Source organism: Cherax quadricarinatus, chromosome 46 (assembly GCF_038502225.1).
Source record: "Cherax quadricarinatus isolate ZL_2023a chromosome 46, ASM3850222v1, whole genome shotgun sequence".
In the NCBI taxonomy this organism is placed as follows: Eukaryota; Metazoa; Arthropoda; class Malacostraca; order Decapoda; family Parastacidae; genus Cherax; species Cherax quadricarinatus.
Genome location: NC_091337.1, coordinates 20,684,260 through 20,705,139, shown reverse-complemented (window position 1 = coordinate 20,705,139; position 20,880 = coordinate 20,684,260). Strand labels below are relative to the sequence as shown.

Sequence of the window (20,880 nt, the reverse complement as noted above, 5' to 3'; positions counted from 1 at the left end):
AGAAACACTTTCATCATCACTCATTCCATCACTGTCTTGCCAGCGGCACATCTACACTATAGTTAAAAAACTACAGCATCAACACCTCTCCATCAGAGGGCAGGTACTTTATTTCCCACCTCCAGGACTGAGGTCTGGCTAACCAGTTTCCCTGAATCCCTTCACAAAATATTAACCTGCTCACACTCCAACAGCTTGTCAGGTCCCAAAAACTACTCATCTCCATTCATGCATACTGCATGTCCAACCCTCTTGCACACAAAACCTCTTTTACCCCCCTCCTTCTATCTTTTCTAGGATGATCCCCTACCCCCCCTCCCCTCCACTACAGATTCATACACTCTTCAAGTCATCCTATTTTGCTTCATCCAATCTAAATGACCAAACAACCTCAACAACCCCTCTTCAGCCCTCTAAGTAATACTTTTAACTCCACACCTCCTCCTAATTCCCACACTATGAATTATCAGCATAATATTTACACCCTACACAGCCCTTAGACACAACATCTCCACTGTCTCCAGCATCCTCCTTGCTGCAGCATTTACAACACATGCTTCACATCCATATAAGTGTTGGTACCACTATACTCCTGTACATTCCTGTCTTTGCCTCCATGAACAATATTTTTTGTTTCCACAGGTACCTCAATGCACCACTCACATTTCCTTCATCAATTCTATTGTTAATCTCGTTCTTCATAAACGTTAACAACCACCCAGGGAGGTACTACTGTCCTGCCCAATGAATGTAAGACAGACACCTGTACATATTTGTTTTGCATGATAGTAGGAATGCTGGTGTATTTTTCCTGTCTCATAAACCATGGAAATTGTTAATGTTTAGAAGGGGAATCCCCTTCCATTAGGACTTTAGGTAGCACGTCCTTTTCCGGGGTTACTTTCCTTCCTCTTTTAATGCCACCAGGACCAGCTGACCTTGGTGCAGCAACAGCTGACCATGGTGCAGCAACAGCTGACTTTGGTGCAGCAGCAGCTGACCGTGGTGCAGCAACAGATGATGGTGGTGTAGCAGCAGCTGACTGTGGTGCAGCGGCAGCTGACCGTGGTGCAGCGGCAGCTGACCGTGGTGCAGCGGCAGCTGACCGTGGTGCAGCGGCAGCTGACCGTTGTGCAGCGGCAGCTGACCGTTGTGCAACGGCAGCTGACTGTGGTGCAGCAACAGCTGACCGTGGTGCAGCAACAGCTGACAGTGGTGCAGCAACAGCTGACTTTGGTGCAGCAGCAGCTGACTTTGGTGCAGCAGCAGCTGACTTTGGTGCAGCAGCAGCTGACTTTGGTGCAGCAGCAGCTGACTTTGGTGCAGCAGCAGCTGACTTTGGTGCAGCAGCAGCTGACTTTGGTGCAGCAGCCGCTGACTTTGGTGCAGCAGCAGCTGACCATGGTGCAGCAGCAGCTGACCATGGTTCAGCAACAGCTGACTGGTGCAGCAACAGCTGACGGTGGTGCCGCAGCAGCTGACCGTGGTACGATAGTACATATTTCTCACCCTTTTTACCACAGGGTTGGCACTAGAAGCTTTCTTTGGGCCCAGGTGGCTTATTTAGCAGTTACAAGCACTATAAACAATGGAATAATACAAAATGTATCGAATGTATGCATACAACCGGCCTCCCTGGCTTGTAAACAATGACGGCAGGGCTGGACGGACAGGTTCGAGATGAGTCATGTTGGTCAGAAACAGCTGATGGTGGTGCAGCAGCAGCTGACTGTGGTGCAGCAGCAGCTGACCGTGGTGCAGCAACAGCTGACCGTGGTACAACAACAGCTGACCGTGGTGCAGCAACAGCTGACTTTGGTGCAGCAGCAGCTGACTTTGGTGCAGCAGCAGCTGACTTTGGTGCAGCAGCAGCTGACTTTGGTGCAGCAGCAGCTGACCATGGTGCAACAGCAGCTGACCATGGTTCAGCAACAGCTGACTGGTGCAGCAACAGCTGACGGTGGTGCCGCAGCAGCTGACCGTGGTACGATAGTACATATTTCTCACCCTTTTTACCACAGGGTTGGCACTAGAAGCTTTCTTTTGGACCCAGGTGGCTTATTTAGCAGTTACAAGCACTATAAACAATGGAATAATACAAAATGTATTGAATGTATGCATACAACCGGCCTCCCTGGCTTGTAAACAATGACGGCAGGGCTGGACGGACAGGTTCAAGATGAGTCATGTTGGTCAGAAACAGCTGATGGTGGTGCATCAGCAGCTGACTGTGGTGCAGCAGCAGCTGACCGTGGTGCAACAGCAGCTCACCGTCGTTCAGCAACAGCTGACCGTGGTGCAGCAACAGCTGATGGTGGTGTAGCAGCAGCTGACTGTGGTGCAGCAGCTGACCGTGGTGCAACAGCAGCTGACCGGGGTGCAGCAACAGCTGACTGTGATCAGGAACAGCTGACTGTGGTGCAGCAGCAGCTGACCGTGGTGCAGCAGCAGCTGACCGTGGTGCATCAGCAGCTGACTTTGGTGCAGCAACAGCTGACGGTGGTGCAGCAACAGCTGACGGTGGTACAGCATCAGCTGACTGTGGTACGATAGTACGTATTTCCCACCTCTTTTACATATGATCGCTTGAGAGATGGTATCTCCTGCTATCTGTTTTTTGTTTATCCACTTCATTTCCATAGTAATTTTCTCCTTTTTTACCGCACGGTTGGCACTAGGAGCTTTCTTGGGGCCCATGGTGACTTATTTTGCAGGTACAATCACTAAAAACACTGTGATAATATGAAATGTTCTGATTGTAAGCGTGGATGCGACCACACTGGCTGGCTTGTAAACACTGGCACCCACAGGACAACTGAGGCGCGCTCAGGCCACACGTGGACGCGTCTCGAACGAATCGCGTTGGGCGAGTTTTTTAGCGTTAGCCAAGGCAAAATTTTTGCGTTAAAATGTATTGTTAGCTGGATTTAACGTTAGCTGATGCCATCACTAGCTGAGGGTCCACTGTATTGCAGTAGTCTGCATAACAGTAAATCTTCTATATTTTGTTTGAATATAAATTCAAAATAGAAAGCAAGAGTAATATCAGAGGGGCCTGGAGATGTGACTTATGAACAAAGAAAATGTTATTTTAGAGCCGGGAATGTCTGCATTGTTCATTCTGGACCTTATCTTTAAATTGTCGTATTTTTTTAATTTTCGTGAAATTGGCTAACTTGCAAATTTCTGACCACGTTATTGGGTAGTTGAAATCGGTAAATGGGCAGTACTCAGTCGATAGAAAAAATGGAGTTCTAAAGAAATAGCTATGAGTTAGGTCGACTGGAACAATGGAATTAGCCGAAAATAGGGCTCAAAGTGGGCAAAATCGCCGATTTGTAAATATCACCGAGGTCGCTAACTTCATGAGAGCGTAATTCCGTCAGTTTTCCATCAAATTTCGTTTTTTTGGTATCATTACAATTGGGAAAAGATTCTCTATCATTTCATAAGAATTTTTTTTTTTTTTTTAAATTTTGCGACACCAGGAGACTCCTCAGGATTGGGGGTTGCGAAAGTCAAGGGGTTAAGTATGAATGGGAGGGTGTTAGCACCTGAGAAAGTTGTTGATATCCTTGGGGTGAAATTTGACTCCAAACTGACCATGAAGAACCACATTGTAAATCTTGCCAACAAGGCAGCCAGGAAGCTTACAGCACTTCGCCGTATCTCCATCTGCTTGACAGTAGGGGGTTGCAAGATTCTGTATGAGGTACAAGTACACTCACACCTTGAGTATGCTCCACTTTCCTGGTTTGCCTGCCCCCCCCCCCTCTCATCTGCAACTGCTTGACAGAATAGAGAACAGAGCAAGACGTCTCATCTCGCCTGGACCCATCCTGGATAGATCTGTCATTTCAGCAGAGCCTTCAACACAGGAGGTATGTGAGTGGCCTTACTGTTATGTACAAGGCCAATATTGTCAAAGAACCACACTTGGATCCACTTCGAGGACAACGAGAAGCAAGCTTCTATACCACAAGATGGGCAGAAAGCAGCAACTTGACTCACGAAATTGTAATGACACGATTGCAAACAAACCATACCACGGGCAGGATTTGAACCGGCGGTCAGAGAATCTCAAAACTCTAGACCGTCGCGTTAGCCACTTGACCAGCTAGCCACAATAAGATTTGTCCAACTAGGTATATTTCTACACCATAGGAAGGTTAGCATAGGCACCACTGTGACATGCATTTGTAGTCACAGTGGTGCCTATGCTAACCTTCCTATGGTGTAGAAATACAGTGGTCCCTCAATAATCGTCCGGCCTGAAAGTCGTCCATTTCGGAAATAGTCCTGTTTTTTCGTCAAAATATTGGCTCGCAAATGGTCCGGTAACTCGCTAATAGTCCTTCGTCCCGGACGCGTACTCACGCTCTGAGCCGCCTCGGCCTTTCCTTCCCAGCCAGTGTGCCATTGTTTACCAGTGAGTGACGGTCCCCTCACATGCTCCTACGAAATATTTCATAATATTCCATTGATTTTATTGCTTGCAAGTGCTAAATAAGCTACCATGACTCCAAAGAAAGCTTCTAGTGCCAGCCCTTTGGTAAAGAATGTGAGAAACACACAATTTATGAAAAAGTTTGTAGAAAAATACAAAGATGGTGGTGGTAGAGTGGAAGCAGTTGTGATAGTGGTTGATGAACATAAGAACATAAGAAAGGAGGATCACTGCAGCAGGCCTGTTGGCCCATGCTCGGCAGGTCCTTTACAATTCATCCCACTAACGAAACATTTTCCCAACCCAGTCCTCGATGCTACCCAAGAAATAAGCTCTGATAACTCTATCCGCTCATTTGGGACTTGCAAATGAGCATGGGCCAACAGGCCTGCTGCAGTGATCCTCCTTTCTTATGTTCTTATGTTCATCAACCACTATCACAACTGCTTCCACTCTACCACCACCATCTTTGTATTTTTCAACAAACTTTTTCATAAATTATGTGTTTCTCACATACTTTACCAAAGGGCTGGCACTAGAAGCTTTCTTTGGTGGTAGTGATGGTGGAAGAAGGTAGTAGTGATGGTGGTAGAGGGTGCCTTCTTTAGTGATTCAGTGATTCTACCAACTCCTCCAATGTTGTTAGAGTTATATAGGGCTACAAAAACCACCGCCGCCTCAGCTGCTGTTTCACCACCATTATGGACGGCTTACACTCAGTGGCCCTTATATACCCAACAACAACACAACATAACACCTCTCATGACATACGTAATGACTTATTTTATCCATTCTAGAGTATATTCCATGTTTCTATGTTATTAATATTGTTTATTATGTCGTATTAGTTGAATTGTGATAGATAAATAAGCCATAGAGTTGATATTAGTGTCATATTCTCCAACAAACTTGCCATCCCTCCCTCACACAAACAAGTAGCCAATAAGAACATAACAATGGAAGAACACTGCAGGTCTACTGGCCCATACAAGGCAGGTCCTTATCAAAATGACCTCTACCCAAGAATTTACTCCCGTACCCAAAGACACAAATCAAACTCAGCTCCTCCAACTCATATATTTGTCCAATCTCTTCTTAAAGCTACCCAAGGTCCTAGCCTCGATCACCCTACTGGTAAGTGTGATGTTAAATAAGAACTTAAGAAAGTAGGAACACTGGAACAGGCCTGCTGGCCCATACTAGGCCGGTCCTTCACAAATCCAACCCACTAACAGAACAAATGCTACCCAAGCAATAAGCTCAGGTGCAAGTCCGACTCAAATCCAACCCTTCTCACTCGTGTATTTATCCAACCTAAATTTGAAACTACCCAATGTTTTAGCTTCGATCACCCTACTAGGCAGACCGTTCCACTCATCAACTACCCTTATTACCAATGTTCATTTATACATTTTATTAGTGCCCTGGAGTCCTTATGGAGGGGGATTCCCCTTCCAAATAACCTCTCTTCCCTCTCTCCTCCTCCCTGTCTTCCATTCATCAACAACAGCCTTCAATAAAGGTAACTGTCATGTTGAATGTTCATTCTTTTGTGCATGTAAATCTATCTTTTAGGTAAAAAAAAATTGTTGTTGATACTTCTGGGTGTCTGGAACAAACTAATTGGATTTACATTATTTCTTATGGGGAAAATTGATTTGAAAATCGTCCATTTCGATAATAGTCCCACTTCCAGGAACGGATTATGGATGATTATTGAGGGACCACTGTATACCTAATTGGACGAATCTTATTGTGCCTAGCTGGTCCAGTGGCTAACGCGACGGTCTGGAGTTTTGAGACTCTCTGACCGCGGGTTCAAATCCCGCCCGTGGTATGGTTTGTTTGCAATCGTGTCATTACGATTTCGTGAGTCATGTTAACGGCTTTGAGGGGACTTGAGCTAGAGTTCGTCATGGCCACGCTAGCTGGAGATTCGTCTGTAAAAACTTGCATTTGTGGTCACAGTGGTGCCTATGCTAACCTTCCTATAGTGTAGAAATATACCTAGTTGGATGAATCTTATTGTGGCTAGCTGGTCCAGTGGCTAACGCGACGGTCTGGAGTTTTGAGACTCTCTGACCGCAGGTTCAAATCCCACCCGTGGTATGGTTAGCAGCAACTTCAAACTGGCTGTACCCTGCTCCAGAACATCACTTCATCTGAGATCATTTATCCCCAGGATGACTTGTGTATGGAACACATTCGTACAGCATTATGATGTCAACGAGATGAAGTCAGTTGATCAAATGCTGGCCCACAGATGGCTCCAACTTCATCCTGTTCCCTACTTGTATGTCTCATAATAAAAATACTTGCATGTTTCGTAACCCTCTACCACCATCACTACCACACTCCATTGACAAGAAACAAAGCTAGACTGACTCAGAATGTGTGGGATGCTTTGTGTGGGCGCAGGTGGACACGTTCAGTACGGCGGACCACTGTCAACCGAAACCGAATTCAACAAAAACAGGGTAAACAAAAACCGAGGTTCCACTGTAATTTGAAATCACCATATTAGCAGCACACCCTAAGGCAAAAACGGCATAAAGCCGGGTCCTACTGTACACATGATACAGCACATAATATGAGTAGTTTGTTAGATTACGTATTGGTGGAAAAAAGGTTGATGGATCAACTTCAGGATGTGCATGTTTATAGAGGGGCAACAGATATATTGGATCATTATTTAGTTGTAGCTACAGTTAGAGTAAGAGGTAGATGCGGCAAAAGGAAAAATGGCAACAGCAAGTGAGAGAGAGGTGAAAGCTTATAAACTAAAAGAGGAGGAAGTTTGGGCAAGATATAAGCAACTATTGGGAGAAAGGTGGGCTAGTGATAGTATAACATTAGTAAAGGATACAAAAGAAATGACAAAGAAGGCTTCCTGGCACCATCAATAGGTATAACAAGAGGCCACAGATATGAATTGAGAGTGAGCAATAGATCAAGAGTAGGTAGTAAAGAAAATTCATGACACACTAAATAGCAAAGGGCCACCTCAGTATATATCTGCTCCAGAGCTAAAATGGATAACAACAATTACTCTTCACTTACTTTACAGAGCAGCTCCTCAACAGAGGTAGTTCCCCATTCATGCCCCAAGGTTCCACCCACTCACGTACTTTCTTTACATCACTGAATGAACGAGGTTCGTTTACCTGTAGACAGAATACCAATATTATACAAAAATACAAAATGATCTAGCAAGACAAATAATATACAATAATTTAATCAATAGTATACACCAAATCTGTTAACTTGGTTTCAGACCTCATAAAGCATACACAAGGCGAGATTTCATAAAATTACAATGCCAGGTATTATCTATTCAAACGCTCAACAAGAACGAATACCCAAACTGACTACAGCCTCTCCTCACTTAGCGACGTACTCGTTTACTGACGCCTTGAACTTACGACAGGCTCTCTGACCAGTATTTATACCTAAATAATGAATATTAGAGCTGATTTCCTCTATTCTGCTTATTTCAATATACAATACGCTACTAAATAAACATTTAAAAAATATACCAGAAATGTTAAAAATGGTGCAAAGGCGATATTAAAACAATATCAAAGACGATTGACAAAAACCCATTACCATTATAGTATGCTCCTCACTTAGCAACAAATTCATTTAATGACGTGGTCTTAGGAACAGAACTCTGTCGTTAAGTGAGGAGAGGCTGTACTGGTCTGCCATTACAAATCTGGCATCATTGGGACTTGTAGTGTGCTGGATTACCGAGTTTGCTGGATTACAGAGTGGTTAGGTTAGAATACACTTAATAAAATTAAGTAACTTGATTTACACATGAAAGTTCATTGAACATCAGCAAAAATTGGCATAATGAGCTTGAAACATATACAGTGAACCCTCAGTTAATGATATTAATCCATTCTAGAGAGTTTGTCCTTAACCGATTTTATCATTATCCGAATTAATTTTCCCCATAAGAAACAATGGAAATCCAATTAATCCGTTCCAGACACCCACAAGTATTAAACAAAAAATTTTTTACATGAAATATACATTTCCTTAAACAGAATGATGAGACAGGAGGAGGGTAGAGGATGTTGGAGTTTACAATTGTTTGGAAGGGGAATCTCCTTCCATAAGACTTCAGGTACCAAGTCCTTTTCTGGGGTTACTTCCCTTCTTTGTTTTTTAATGCCACTAGGACCAGCTTGAGAGTCACTGCACACCTGTGGCACTAAATATCTGTCCAGAGAGCTCTGTTTCTGGCATCTCTTTAAAATTTTCCTAAACTGGGACACAACACTGTTATTGTAGATGTTGCCAGCACAGCCTGCAACAGCTGTGTCAGGGTTATGTTCATCCATAAATGTTTGCACATAAGAAAGGAGGAACACTACAGCAGGGATGTTGGCCCATACTAAGCAGGTCCTTCACAAACCATCCCACTAACAGAATCGTATTTGCCCAACACAATTTTCAATGCTTCCTAAGCTATAAGTTTTGATAATTCTATTCACTCATAGGCAAGTCCCACTCAAATCAAATCATGTGTGTGGGGAAGTTCCCTGGTTGGTGTGTGGGGAAGTACCCTGGCTGGTGTGTGAGGAAGTACCCTGGCTGGTGTGTGGGGAAGTACCCTGGCTGGTATGTAGGGAAGTACCCTGGCTGGTGTGTGGGGAAGTACCCTGGCTGGTGTGTGGGGAACTTAGTACCCCGGCTGGTGTACCATCATCACTACCACCTTCTACCACCACCGCTTTCATATCTTACTACAAACTTTTTCTTGAATTCTATAGTGTTTCTCACCCTCTTTACCAAAGGGCTGGCACTGGAAGCTTTCTTTCGGCCCATGTTGGCTTATTTAGCAGTTTTTATTATTATTATCACACTGGCCGATTCCCACCAAGGCAGGGTGGCCCGAAAAAGAAAAACTTTCACCATCATTCACTCCATCACTGTCTTGCCAGAAGGGTGCTTTACACTACAGTTTTTAAACTGCAACATTAACACCCCTCCTTCAGAGTGCAGGCACTGTACTTCCCATCTCCAGGACTCAAGTCCGGCCTGCCGGTTTCCCTGAACCCCTTCATAAATGTTACTTTGCTCACACTCCAACAGCACGTCAAGTATTAAAAACCATTCGTCTCCATTCACTCCTATCAAACACGCTCACGCACGCCTGCTGGAAGTCCAAGCCCCTCGCACACAAAACCTCCTTTACCCCCTCCCTCCAACCTTTCCTAGGCCGACCCCTACCCCGCCTTCCTTCCACTACAGACTGATACACTCTTGAAGTCATTCTGTTTCGCTCCATTCTCTCTACATGTCCGAACCACCTCAACAACCCTTCCTCAGCCCTCTGGACAACAGTTTTGGTAATCCCGCACCTCCTCCTAACTTCCAAACTACGAATTCTCTGCATTATATTCACACCACACATTGCCCTCAGACATGACATCTCCACTGCCTACAGCCTTCTCCTCGCTGCAACATTCATCACCCATGCTTCACACCCACATAAGAGTGTTGGTAAAACTATACTCTCATACATTCCCCTCTTTGCCTCCAAGGACAAAGTTCTTTGTCTTCACAGACTCCTAAGTGCACCACTCACCCTTTTCCCCTCATCAATTCTATGATTCACCTCATCCTTCATAGACCCATCCCATCTGAATACATTCACCTCCTCCATACTCTCTCCCTCCAATCTGATATCCAATCTTTCATCACCTAATATTTTTGTTATCCTCATAACCTTACTCTTTCCTGTATTCACTTTTAATTTTCTTCTTTTGCACACCCTACCAAATTCATCCACCAATCTCTGCAACTTCTCTTCAGAATCTCCCAAGAGCACAGTGTCATCAGCAAAGAGCAACTGTGACAACTCCCACTTTATGTGTGATTCTTTATCTTTTAACTCCACGCCTCTTGTCAAGACCCTCGCATTTACTTCTCTTACAACCCCATCTATAAATATATTAAACAACCACGGTGACATCACACATCCTTGTCTAAGGCCTACTTTTACTGGGAAATAATTTCCCTCTTTCCTATGTACTCTAACTTGAGCCTCACTATCCTCGTAAAAACTCTTCACTGCTTTCAGTAACCTACCTCCTACACCATACACCTGCAACATCTGCCACATTGCCCCCCTATCCACCCTGTCATACGCCTTTTCCAAATCCATAAATGCCACAAAGACCTCTTTAGCCTTATCTAAATACTGTTCACTTATATGTTTCACTGTAAACACCTTGTCCACACACCCCCTACCTTTCCTAAAGCCTCCTTGTTCATCTGCTATCCTATTCTCAGTCTTACTTTTAATTCTTTCAATAATAACTCTACCATACACTTTACCAGGTATACTCAACAGACTTATCCCCCTATAATTTTTGCACTCTCTTTTGTCCCCTTTGCCTTTATACAAAGGAACTATGCATGCTCTCTGCCAATCCCTAGGTACCTTACCCTCTTCCATACATTTATTAAATAATTGCACCAACCACTCCAAAACTATATCCCCACCTGCTTTTAACATTTCTATCTTTATCCCATCAATCCCGGTTGCCTTACCCCCTTTCATTTTACCTACTGCCTCACGAACTTCCCCCACACTCACAACTGGCTCTTCCTCACTCCTACAAGATGTTATTCCTCCTTGCCCTATACACGAAATCACAGCTTCCCTATCTTCATCAACATTTAACAATTCCTCAAAATATTCCCTCCATCTTCCCAATACCTCTAACTCTCCATTTAATAACTCTCCTCTCCTATTTTTAACTGACAAATCCATTTGTTCTCTAGGTTTCCTTAACTTGTTAATCTCACTCCAAAACTTTTTCTTATTTTCAACAAAATTTGTTGATAACATCTCACCCACTCTCATTTGCTCTCTTTTTACATTGTTCACCACTCTCTTAACCTCTCTCTTTTTCTCCATATACTCTTCCCTCCTTGCATCACTTCTACTTTGTAAAAACTTCTCATATGCTAACTTTTTCTCCCTTACTACTCTCTTTACATCATCATTCCACCAATCGCTCCTCTTCCCTCCCGCACCCACTTTCCTGTAACCACAAACTTCTGCTGAACACTCTAACACTACATTTTTAAACCTACCCCATACCTCTTCGACCCCATTGCCTATGCTCTCATTAGCCCATCTATCCTCCAATAGCTGTTTATATCTTTCCCTAACTGCCTCCTCTTTTAGCAGTTACAAGCACTAAAAACAATGGAATAATACAAAATGTATCACATGTACATGTGGAATTGTCCTCATTGGCTTGTAAACAATGGCTGTACATGGAATGTCCAGGCCGCTTACGCAGTGCGGACACGTTTGGGACGAATGACTTTAACCAAGTTCATTGTTGTTAACCGAGCCAATATTCTGACGCAAAAACATCACTTAATCTGATTATTACTTAATCCGGTGATGTCTTAATCCTGGGGTCCACTGTATGTCAGTACATTTCTAGAAAAAACAAGTGTTAATATGAAAGTAACTTTGATCAACAAACTAAATGTGAATAACTTATGAAATACATTCTTTTCCTGGGCAACAAGGGCATGGATGCACAGTAGACACAGTCATCCCTACAAATTCATAGACTTCCTAATTCACAGACCCTTACATTACATAGATTTATTTGGCAATGTGTGGTGTGAATATAATGCAGAGAATTCATAGTTTGGGAATTAGGAGGTGCGAAATTACCAAAACTATTATCCAGAGGGCTGAGGAGGGGTTGTTGAGGTGGTTCGGACATGTGTAGAGGAGGGAAGAAAATAGAATGACTTTGAGAGTGCATAAATCTGTAGTGGATGTAAGGCGGGGTAAGGGTCGGCCTAGGAAAGGTTGGAGGGAGGAGGTAAAATAGGTTTCGTGTGCAAGGGACTTGGACTTCCAGCATGTGTGAGCATGTTAGATAGGAGCAAATGGAGACAAGTGGTTTTTAGGACTTGACATGCTGTTGGAGTGTGAGCAAGGTAACATTTATGAAGAGATTTAAGTTATTTTTTTCATAGCCAGACTTGAGTACTGGAAATGGAAAGTACAATGCCTGCACTTTAAAGAAGGGGTTTGGGATATTGGCAGTTTGGAGGGATATGTTATATATCTTTATACATGCTTCTAAACTGTTGAATCTGGGTGCCTCTGCAAAAACAGTGATTATGTATGAGTTTACCTGGAGAGGGTTTCGGGGGTCAATGCCCCCGCAGCCCGGTCTGAGACCAGGCCTCGTGATGGATCAGGGTCTGATCAACCAGGCTGTTACTGCTGGCCGCACGCAAGCTGACATACGAACCACAGCCCGGTTGGTCAGGTACTGACTTTGGGTGCCTATCCAGTGCCTTCTTGAAGACAGTAATGAGTGAAGTGAAAGTGGTGAATGATGATGAAAGTATTTTCTTTTTGGGGATTTTTTCTTTTTGGGTCACCCTGCCTCGGTGGGAGACAGCCGACTTGTTGAAAAAAAAACAAAAAAATCAAGAAGTAAACGCATTTACATATCTGTTAGCGAACTTGTCAGCAGACAGATCTATTAACCCATTAACCCTTAAACTGTCTAAATGTAAATCTGTGTTTGCTTGCGTAGCGCTCCGAAAGATCTACGTTTTTTACATTGTTTCTTATGGAGAAAATCAAGGTTGGAGCACTACACATGCAAATGTAGATCTACGTTTGGACAGTTAACTGTCCAAACGTAGATCTACATTAGCTCACCCAGTGCTCCAAATATTTTGAAATTAAATATAAGAGAGCAATTTTCTGTGTGTAATAAGACCAAAAAAAAAATTTTTTAGGACCAGTACTTACCAAGATATAAGACCGCAAAGTTGGCGCTGGATGCTCACCTGACAGCAACATGGAGTCCTGCTGCTTACAGAAGTGTTGCCAATATACCTTTTTTTCTCGTTTTTATATTTTATATAATTTTTATGTTATAGGTAGTAGGTTGGTAGACAGCAACCACCCTGAGAGGTACTACCATCCTGCCAAGTGAGTGTAAAATGAAAGCCTGTAATTGTTTTACATGATGGTAGGATTGCTGGTGTCTTTTGTCTGTCTCATAAATATGCAAGATTACAGGTACGTCTTGTAACTTCTACTTACACTTAGGTCACACTACACATACATGTTTTTTTTTTTTTTTTTTTCAACAAGTCGGCCGTCTCCCACCGAGGCAGGGTGACCCAAAAAAAGAAAGAAAATCCCCAAAAAGAAAATACTTTCATCATCATTCAACACTTTCACCACACTCGCACATTATCACTGTTTTTGCAGAGGTGCTCAGAATACAACAGTCTAGAAGCATACACATATAAAGATACACAACATATCCCTCCAAACTGCCAATATCCCATGTACAAGCATATATATACTCACACCCCTCTGGGTTTTCTTCTATTTTCTTTCTAGTTCTTGTTTATTTCCTCTTACCTCCATGGGGAAGTGGAACAGAAATCTTCCTCCGTAAGCCATGCGCGTTGCAAGAGGCGACTAAAATGCCGGGAGCAAGGGGCTAGTAACCTCTTCTCCTGTATATATTACTAAATGTAAAAGGAGAAACTTTCATTTTTCCTTTTGGGCCACCCCGCCTCGGTGGGATACGGCCGGTGTATTGAAAGAAGAATTTTTATGTTCTGATAATTACAATTCATAGTAGTTCTTGTGATTTCATAGCCAAGCTTTGTTCTGACATTAATATTAGGTACTGAAATTGTACTCAAATTGTCACAAACACACTGACAGGTCAACATTTACACCTGCCTTGGTAATTTACTATTGTCTAGGAATATATACAAAGTATTTATAGGTCCCAGCAATGTTTTAGACATGCTGGAGTACATATGAAACTCCTTGAAGCATGGTGTTATGACGAGTGTCAGTAAACTGCAGTGGAGTGACACGATCGTGCACTGCTGCATGCAACCCTGGTTTTGTTCGTTTTCACTGTTACACACAAACATGTCTCTCTCTGTCCATCTAGCTATGTCTGTTTATCTGTCTTTCTGTCTGCCTGTGTGTGTCTGTCTTTCTGTCTGCCTGTGTCTGTCTGCCTGTGTGTCAGTCTCTGTCTGCTAGTCTCTCATCTCAGAGAGTGACTCATGAACTAACTGGTATTACACATGATCATGTCTGATTCCTGAACAAATGAAAATGCGTATTACTTGCCAGTTGCCAGTCATGTTTATTATGCATTATATTATCTACAAGCACAATATAGCACTGTATGGATTTTTTGGGTTATCCTAGGTAATTTACACTATGTATAATTGTATTTATGTATGTGTACATGTGAGATAGAGACAAAGAGATAGACAGACAGATAGATACACAGACAGACAGAGATAGAGACAGCCAATTAGCCAGCCAGCCAGCCAGCCAGCTAGCCAGCCAGCCTGCTGGACACTTATTACACGTTCCAGAAATGTTTCTTTTTACTTAGATGACACTACCAGTAGTACCAAAATTGAAAGGGTGTTGCACAAATGTTGCACATAGGTTATTATCAAGGTTTTTTATATTTCTGCGACCACTTGTGGCCACATCCACCTCAAAGCCACTAAACGCGGAGTCAACATCACTTTCCTCTTAAAGGAGTGTTAATACAACATGACATCAGTGAATCCTTGGTGTTTGCCATGCTGTTTGCTCTAGCTGGCACTCTATTGAACTGGTGCTCCCACAAGGTACTAAGTGGTCCCAGATTGTTTTAATACTGCACACATTGAGTGTTAAGAGCCATTCTATGCTGACAAGGCATATCAGGCAAATCATGCCAAATTTGGAGGCAGGAAAAATAAAATGTAGATCTACGTTTGGAGCGCTAGCGGTAAAAACGTAGAACTATGTTTGGACAGTTAACGGGTTCAAGATGAGATGAACCCTAGAAAAGATGAGGGAAAAATTGGTGGGAGATGCACTGAGGCATCTGTGGAGACAAAGAACTATGTCCATGGAGGTAAACAGGGGACTGTACCAGAGTATACTGGTACTAACACTGTTATATGTGGATATGAAGCATGAGTTTTAAACACTACAGCAAAGAGAAGGCCGGAAGCAGTGGAGATATCACATTTGAGGACAATTTTTCTTTTTCAACAAACCGGCAGTATCCCACCAAGGCAGGGTGACCCAAAAAGAAAAATTAATATTTCTCTTTTTAAATTTAGCAATGTATACAGGAGAAGGGGTTATTAGCCCCTTGCTCCTGGAATGTTAGTCGCCTCTTACAACATGCATGGCTTATGGACAAAGAATTCTGTTCCATTTCCCCAGGGAGATAAGAGAAAATAAAGAACAAGAACTATTAAGAAAATAGAAGAAAACCCAGATGGCTATGTATATATATGCGTGTACATCCATGTGTAGTGTGACCTGAGTGTAAGCAAAAGCAGCAAGATATATGTACCTGGTATCCCAGGTGTTTATGAGGCAGAAAAAAAAAAGACACCAGCAATCCTACCACCATGTGAAACAATTACAGGTTTCCATTTCACACTCAACTGGTAGGATGGTAGTACATGTACCTCCCTGGGTGGTTGTTAAGGACAATGTATGGTGTGAATATTATGCAAAGAATTCAGAATATGGAGATTTACAGACATTGCAAGGGTTGCCAAACTTATAATTCAGAGGGCTGAAGAGGGGTTGTTGAGGTAGTTTGAGTATTTAGAATGCACTCCAACCGAGATGATCAGAAACTGACTTGACGAACTTGTCAGGACCTCTTGAAGACAGTCAGGAATTTTTAATTCCTCTAATGAATGGAAAGTGTTTTAAAGTCCCTTAGCCTTTTTTCATACTTGGTGATTTCCAAGTGCAGATTTCGGATCAACATCACCAAAATTTTCCAGGTGTCGAGTATGAGGAATCTTTCTTGCCTGTGTTCTAGTAGTTCAGATGTTTGACTGAATTTACACAAACAGTAATATTTTTTTTTTTTTTTTTTCAACAAGTCGGCCGTGTCCCACCGAGGCAGGGTGACCCAAAAAAGAAAGAAAATCCCCAAAAAGAAAATACTTTCATCATCATTCAACACTTTCACCACACTCACACATTATCACTGTTTTTGCAGAGGTACTCAGAATACAACAGTTTAGAAGCATATACGTATAAAGATACACAACATATCCCTCCAAACTGCCAATATCCCAAACCCCTCCTTTAAAGTGCAGGCATTGTACTTCCCATTTCCAGGACTCAAGTCTGACTATATGAAAATAACCGGTTTCCCTGAATCCCTTCACTAAATATTACCCTGCTCACACTCCAACAGATCGTCAGGTCCCAAGTATCATTCGTCTCCATTCACTCCTATCTAACACGCTCACGCACACTTGCTGGAAGTCCAAGCCCCTCACCCACAAAACCTCCTTTACCCCCTCTCTCCAACCCTTTCGAGGATGACCCCTACCCCTCCTTCCTTCCCCTATAGATTTATATGCTTTCCATGTCATTCTACTTTGATCCATTCTCTCTAAATGACTAAACCACCTCAACAACCCCTCTTCTGCCCTCTGACTAATGCTTTTATTAACTCCACACCTTCTCCTAATTTCCACACTCCGAATTTTCTGCATAATATTTACACCACACATTGCCCTTAGACAGGACATCTCCACTGCCTCCAACCGTCTCCTCGCTGCTGCATTTACCACCCAAGCTTCACATCCATATAAGAGTGTTGGTACCACTATACTTTCATACATTCCCTTCTTTGCCTCCATAGAGTTTTTTGACTCCACATATACCTCTCTATTTTTTCCAGCTCTGCAATTTCTCCTGCCCTAAAAGGGGCCAACAGTATACAGCAGTATCTCAGCCCAGAGAGAGCAAGTGACGAAGAGAATCCTCATTGGCTCAACATCTCGTTTTGAATATTCTAGTTATCAAGTCTATCATTTTCTTTGTCACTGCATTCATTCATTCATTAGAGGTTCGCCGGTACTTCCGGCCCGGGTCTTCTTTGTCACTGCAATAACAACACTGTTGTGATCCTTGAGTATGAGATCTTCTGACACTGTCATTCCCAAAACTCTCTCGCTGAACTTCTCCTCTATTAAATTATTTAAATTTGTCTTGTACTCCTTATCAGTTTTTAATTCCTCTTGTTTTCTATGACAGTAAATGAAATTTATCATCACTGAACATAATATTGTTGCCAGTGGCATACTGGAAGCTTGGGTTTATATCTGTTTGAAGGTTCACCATGTCTTCAATGGACATCACTCTCATATAAATTCAAATATCAACAGCAAAAGGATGACATGGTGTTATGATTCATGTCCCTGTCTATATCAGATATAGGAGTGAGAAAGACAAGTGGGGTTTGTACATGCCTTAAGGAACCAAACTTATCACTGTGGCATCCTCCACATTCACTCTATTTGTTACACTATTACTCCCTGGGTTATATTTGCAAAAAAAAAAAAAAAAAAAAAAAAAAAAAAAAAAAAAAAAAAAAAAAAAAAAAAAAAAAAAAAAAAAAAAAAAAAAAAAAAATTAACTATCCAACCTGCCCACTTTTCCAGTTATTTATTTTACCAACAATTTTTGTGCTATTACACCATGGTCACAACTACTGTTCCTTGAGGAACAAAGCTTATCAATGTGGCATCCTCCACATTCACTCTATTTGTTACACTATTACTCCCTGGGTTATATTTGCAAAAAAAAAAATTAACTATCCAATCTACCCACTTTTCCAGTTATTCATTTTACCAACAACTTTTGTGCTATTACACCGTGGTCACAACTGCTGAAGCATTTTTCTAAGTTGGTGTACATTGAATCTACATTTTGCTTGTTTTCTGGTGCATCCAAGACCATGTCAAAATGATCTAACAATTGCAAAAAGGAAGGAGTACCTGTGCTACCCCGGGTTGTGCAACTGCTGTGATTCCATGCGTTGGTAATCTTGCTTTTTAAAACCCCTTCGATGATTTTTGTCTGACACTAGAACTATCGGTCTATAGTTTTTTTTTCAAATGATTTACTGCCACCTTTGTGGAGTAGAATTATATCAGGACTTTTTAATAACTATGGGATGACACCTGTGTCTAAGCTCTTCCATAGAATATTTGAGACACGAGATAATTATTTCTTGCAATTCTTGATGAATATGGAGTTCCATGAGTCAGAGTCTGGGAAAACATTCATAGGCATGCTATTAATTTTGCATGGCAAAATTAAGATTTTATAAAAAATGCCAACACTTTGTTACCAACTTGCTAATGCTATACGACAACTTACCTCCGCCTCCTTTATTTTGAGAGTCCAGCGATCAGAGCAGTGATTTTCAACACTAATGCCACAATTTTTCATTGACTGAATTTTCTGAAGCCAATCATCTGGTAGGACCTCCTGGTAATGCTCTTGATAAAGCTCCTGTACACTCTCTGACCACATGTTGTCTTTTCTTAGTAACTGTAGTGGTCAAAAAGACAACCAAGAATTATTTGGAGTTATTATATTTTGCAGAATATATTATAACAGGACACTGAATCAACCGTAGAGAGCAATACCCAAGTGTCACACAGGTGATTATCCTTAAAAAAAAAAAATAAGATAGGAACTGGAGTGATGAAAAATAGGAATAAAGCAGATTTTTTACAGCAAAAAAAGTCGAGACTGGAAATTATATTTTTTTGATTGCCTCCCAACAGCCTTTACAGACAACCCAATCCACTACAAATACAAATATTTATTTCTTTATGCAGTACAAAATAGTGTAGCTTACACGTAATAAAACACGGGTAGGCACAATAGAAAGCCACTAGTATGCAATGCATACTAAAGTCTTTCAAGTACAGTAGGGTCTCACTTACATGGCAGGTTAGGTTCCAGGCTACCACCATAAAGTGGAAATCGCCGTAAAGTGGAACACCCTTTTTTCCACTTATAAATGCATATTGGTTTAGAAAGACACGTAAGCAAACACTATGACATATTTATTAGAAAACGTTTCGGTCCTGGGACCTTGATCACTTCTAACATACAGAGGCAGAAAGACATTATATATACAGCAGGGCCCCGCTTTACGGCGTTCCGCTAATACGGTCATTTCAAATCATGACCAAAACTCGCTATACGGCTCCCCCCACCTGACTTTCTAAAACGGTCACCGCGCCCCACCTTGTTTGTTTACATTCTTCGTGAGCTCAGTAAGCACTAAGTCTCTCCATTTTGTCTGGAAACTCCAAAATTTCAAATATTTTTAAAAGTTATTTCATATTTTATGTATACTCTGATAATTATACTTATGTATACCTGTACTTAAATAAACTTACATACTGTGCTGGCGTGCAGGTACAAATTCAAATCAGTAAGAGTGTCTTATGTCTCCAGGCGTCATATTAGTAATGATAATAATAATCATCGAGTCTCATTTAAATGTCGTATATTACGTTAAATACACATTTTCATTAATCCATCTATGATATTTTTTTCAAAATTATATAATAAACACGATACATAACATAAAAAGATGATAAATACACCCTACAATAGAATAAATAAACATAAATATGAGATGTGGTAGCAGACGACTTGCACAAGTGACGCCATATTAGAAATGCTAATAATAATAATAATAATCACCGAGTCTCATTAAATGTTGTATATTACATTAATATACACATTTTCATTAATCCATCCACGATATTTTTTTCAAAATTATATAATAAACACGATACATAACATAAAAAGATGATAAATACACCCTACAATAGAATAAATAAACATAAATATGAGATGTGGTAGCCAGATAACTTGTACAAGTGATGCCAAGAATAACATTTTCTCTAATCTAACATAAGAGAAAAATGTGTTACTGGGGGTAACTGTAGAAAATTATTCCTTTCGTATGTATGTAAGTAAGTTTATTCAGGTATACACAAATACAGTTACATAGATTATCATACATAACAACATATGTGTAGAGAACCTAGGATAAACCAAAAAAGTCAGAGTGACTTATTTCCATTGCCTTCACTCAGAGCATCATTTCTTCTCAAAATGAAGTTACATGAGAATGGGAGTGTTCTTCTTTATTTATTCTACCGTATCAATGTAGAGACAACCTGTACACAATGTAACTTGTACACAAACCAGACGTGTATACTTTGTTTACAAAACTTACCTTCGCCTGGTTTGTTTACATAACTCTGCACCTGTCCTCTCTCATGCACTCATTCTCTCTCTCATTTATTCGCTTTATCTCATTTACTTACTCCTGACCCTACATTAAGACTACAAATATTTTAAGGTAAGTAATGAGTGAACTGTATATACATTTTATCGCTCTGGGATGCTTAAATGTAATAGAATATTATGTGTAGGTGGGTTGGCCTGGTATGGTAGCCCGGCTGACTACCATACATACCACACTTGATTTTTTACAATAAATACTACTCATCTCACC

General features: G+C 41.5%; 1 protein-coding gene across 9 annotated transcripts in view; it reads right to left on the bottom strand.

The window, feature by feature from the left end:
• Positions 1-20,880, bottom strand: part of LOC128696749 (tudor domain-containing protein 7B) — a 462,427-nt gene that overhangs the window by 296,338 nt on the left and 145,209 nt on the right. For 8 of the 9 annotated variants that reach the window (XR_011393213.1, XR_011393212.1, XM_070094599.1 and 5 more), the window contains exons 7-8: positions 18,711-18,884; positions 7,508-7,611 (exon numbers count right to left, since the gene is read on the bottom strand). Coding sequence is in view for 7 of the 9 variants with exons in the window: in XM_070094599.1 (XP_069950700.1) it covers positions 7,508-7,611; positions 18,711-18,884 (278 nt within the window). In the remaining 2 variants the exon portion in view is untranslated. The remainder of the gene's footprint in view (positions 1-7,507; positions 7,612-18,710; positions 18,885-20,880) is intronic. The other variant, XM_070094604.1, reaches the window with a different exon arrangement.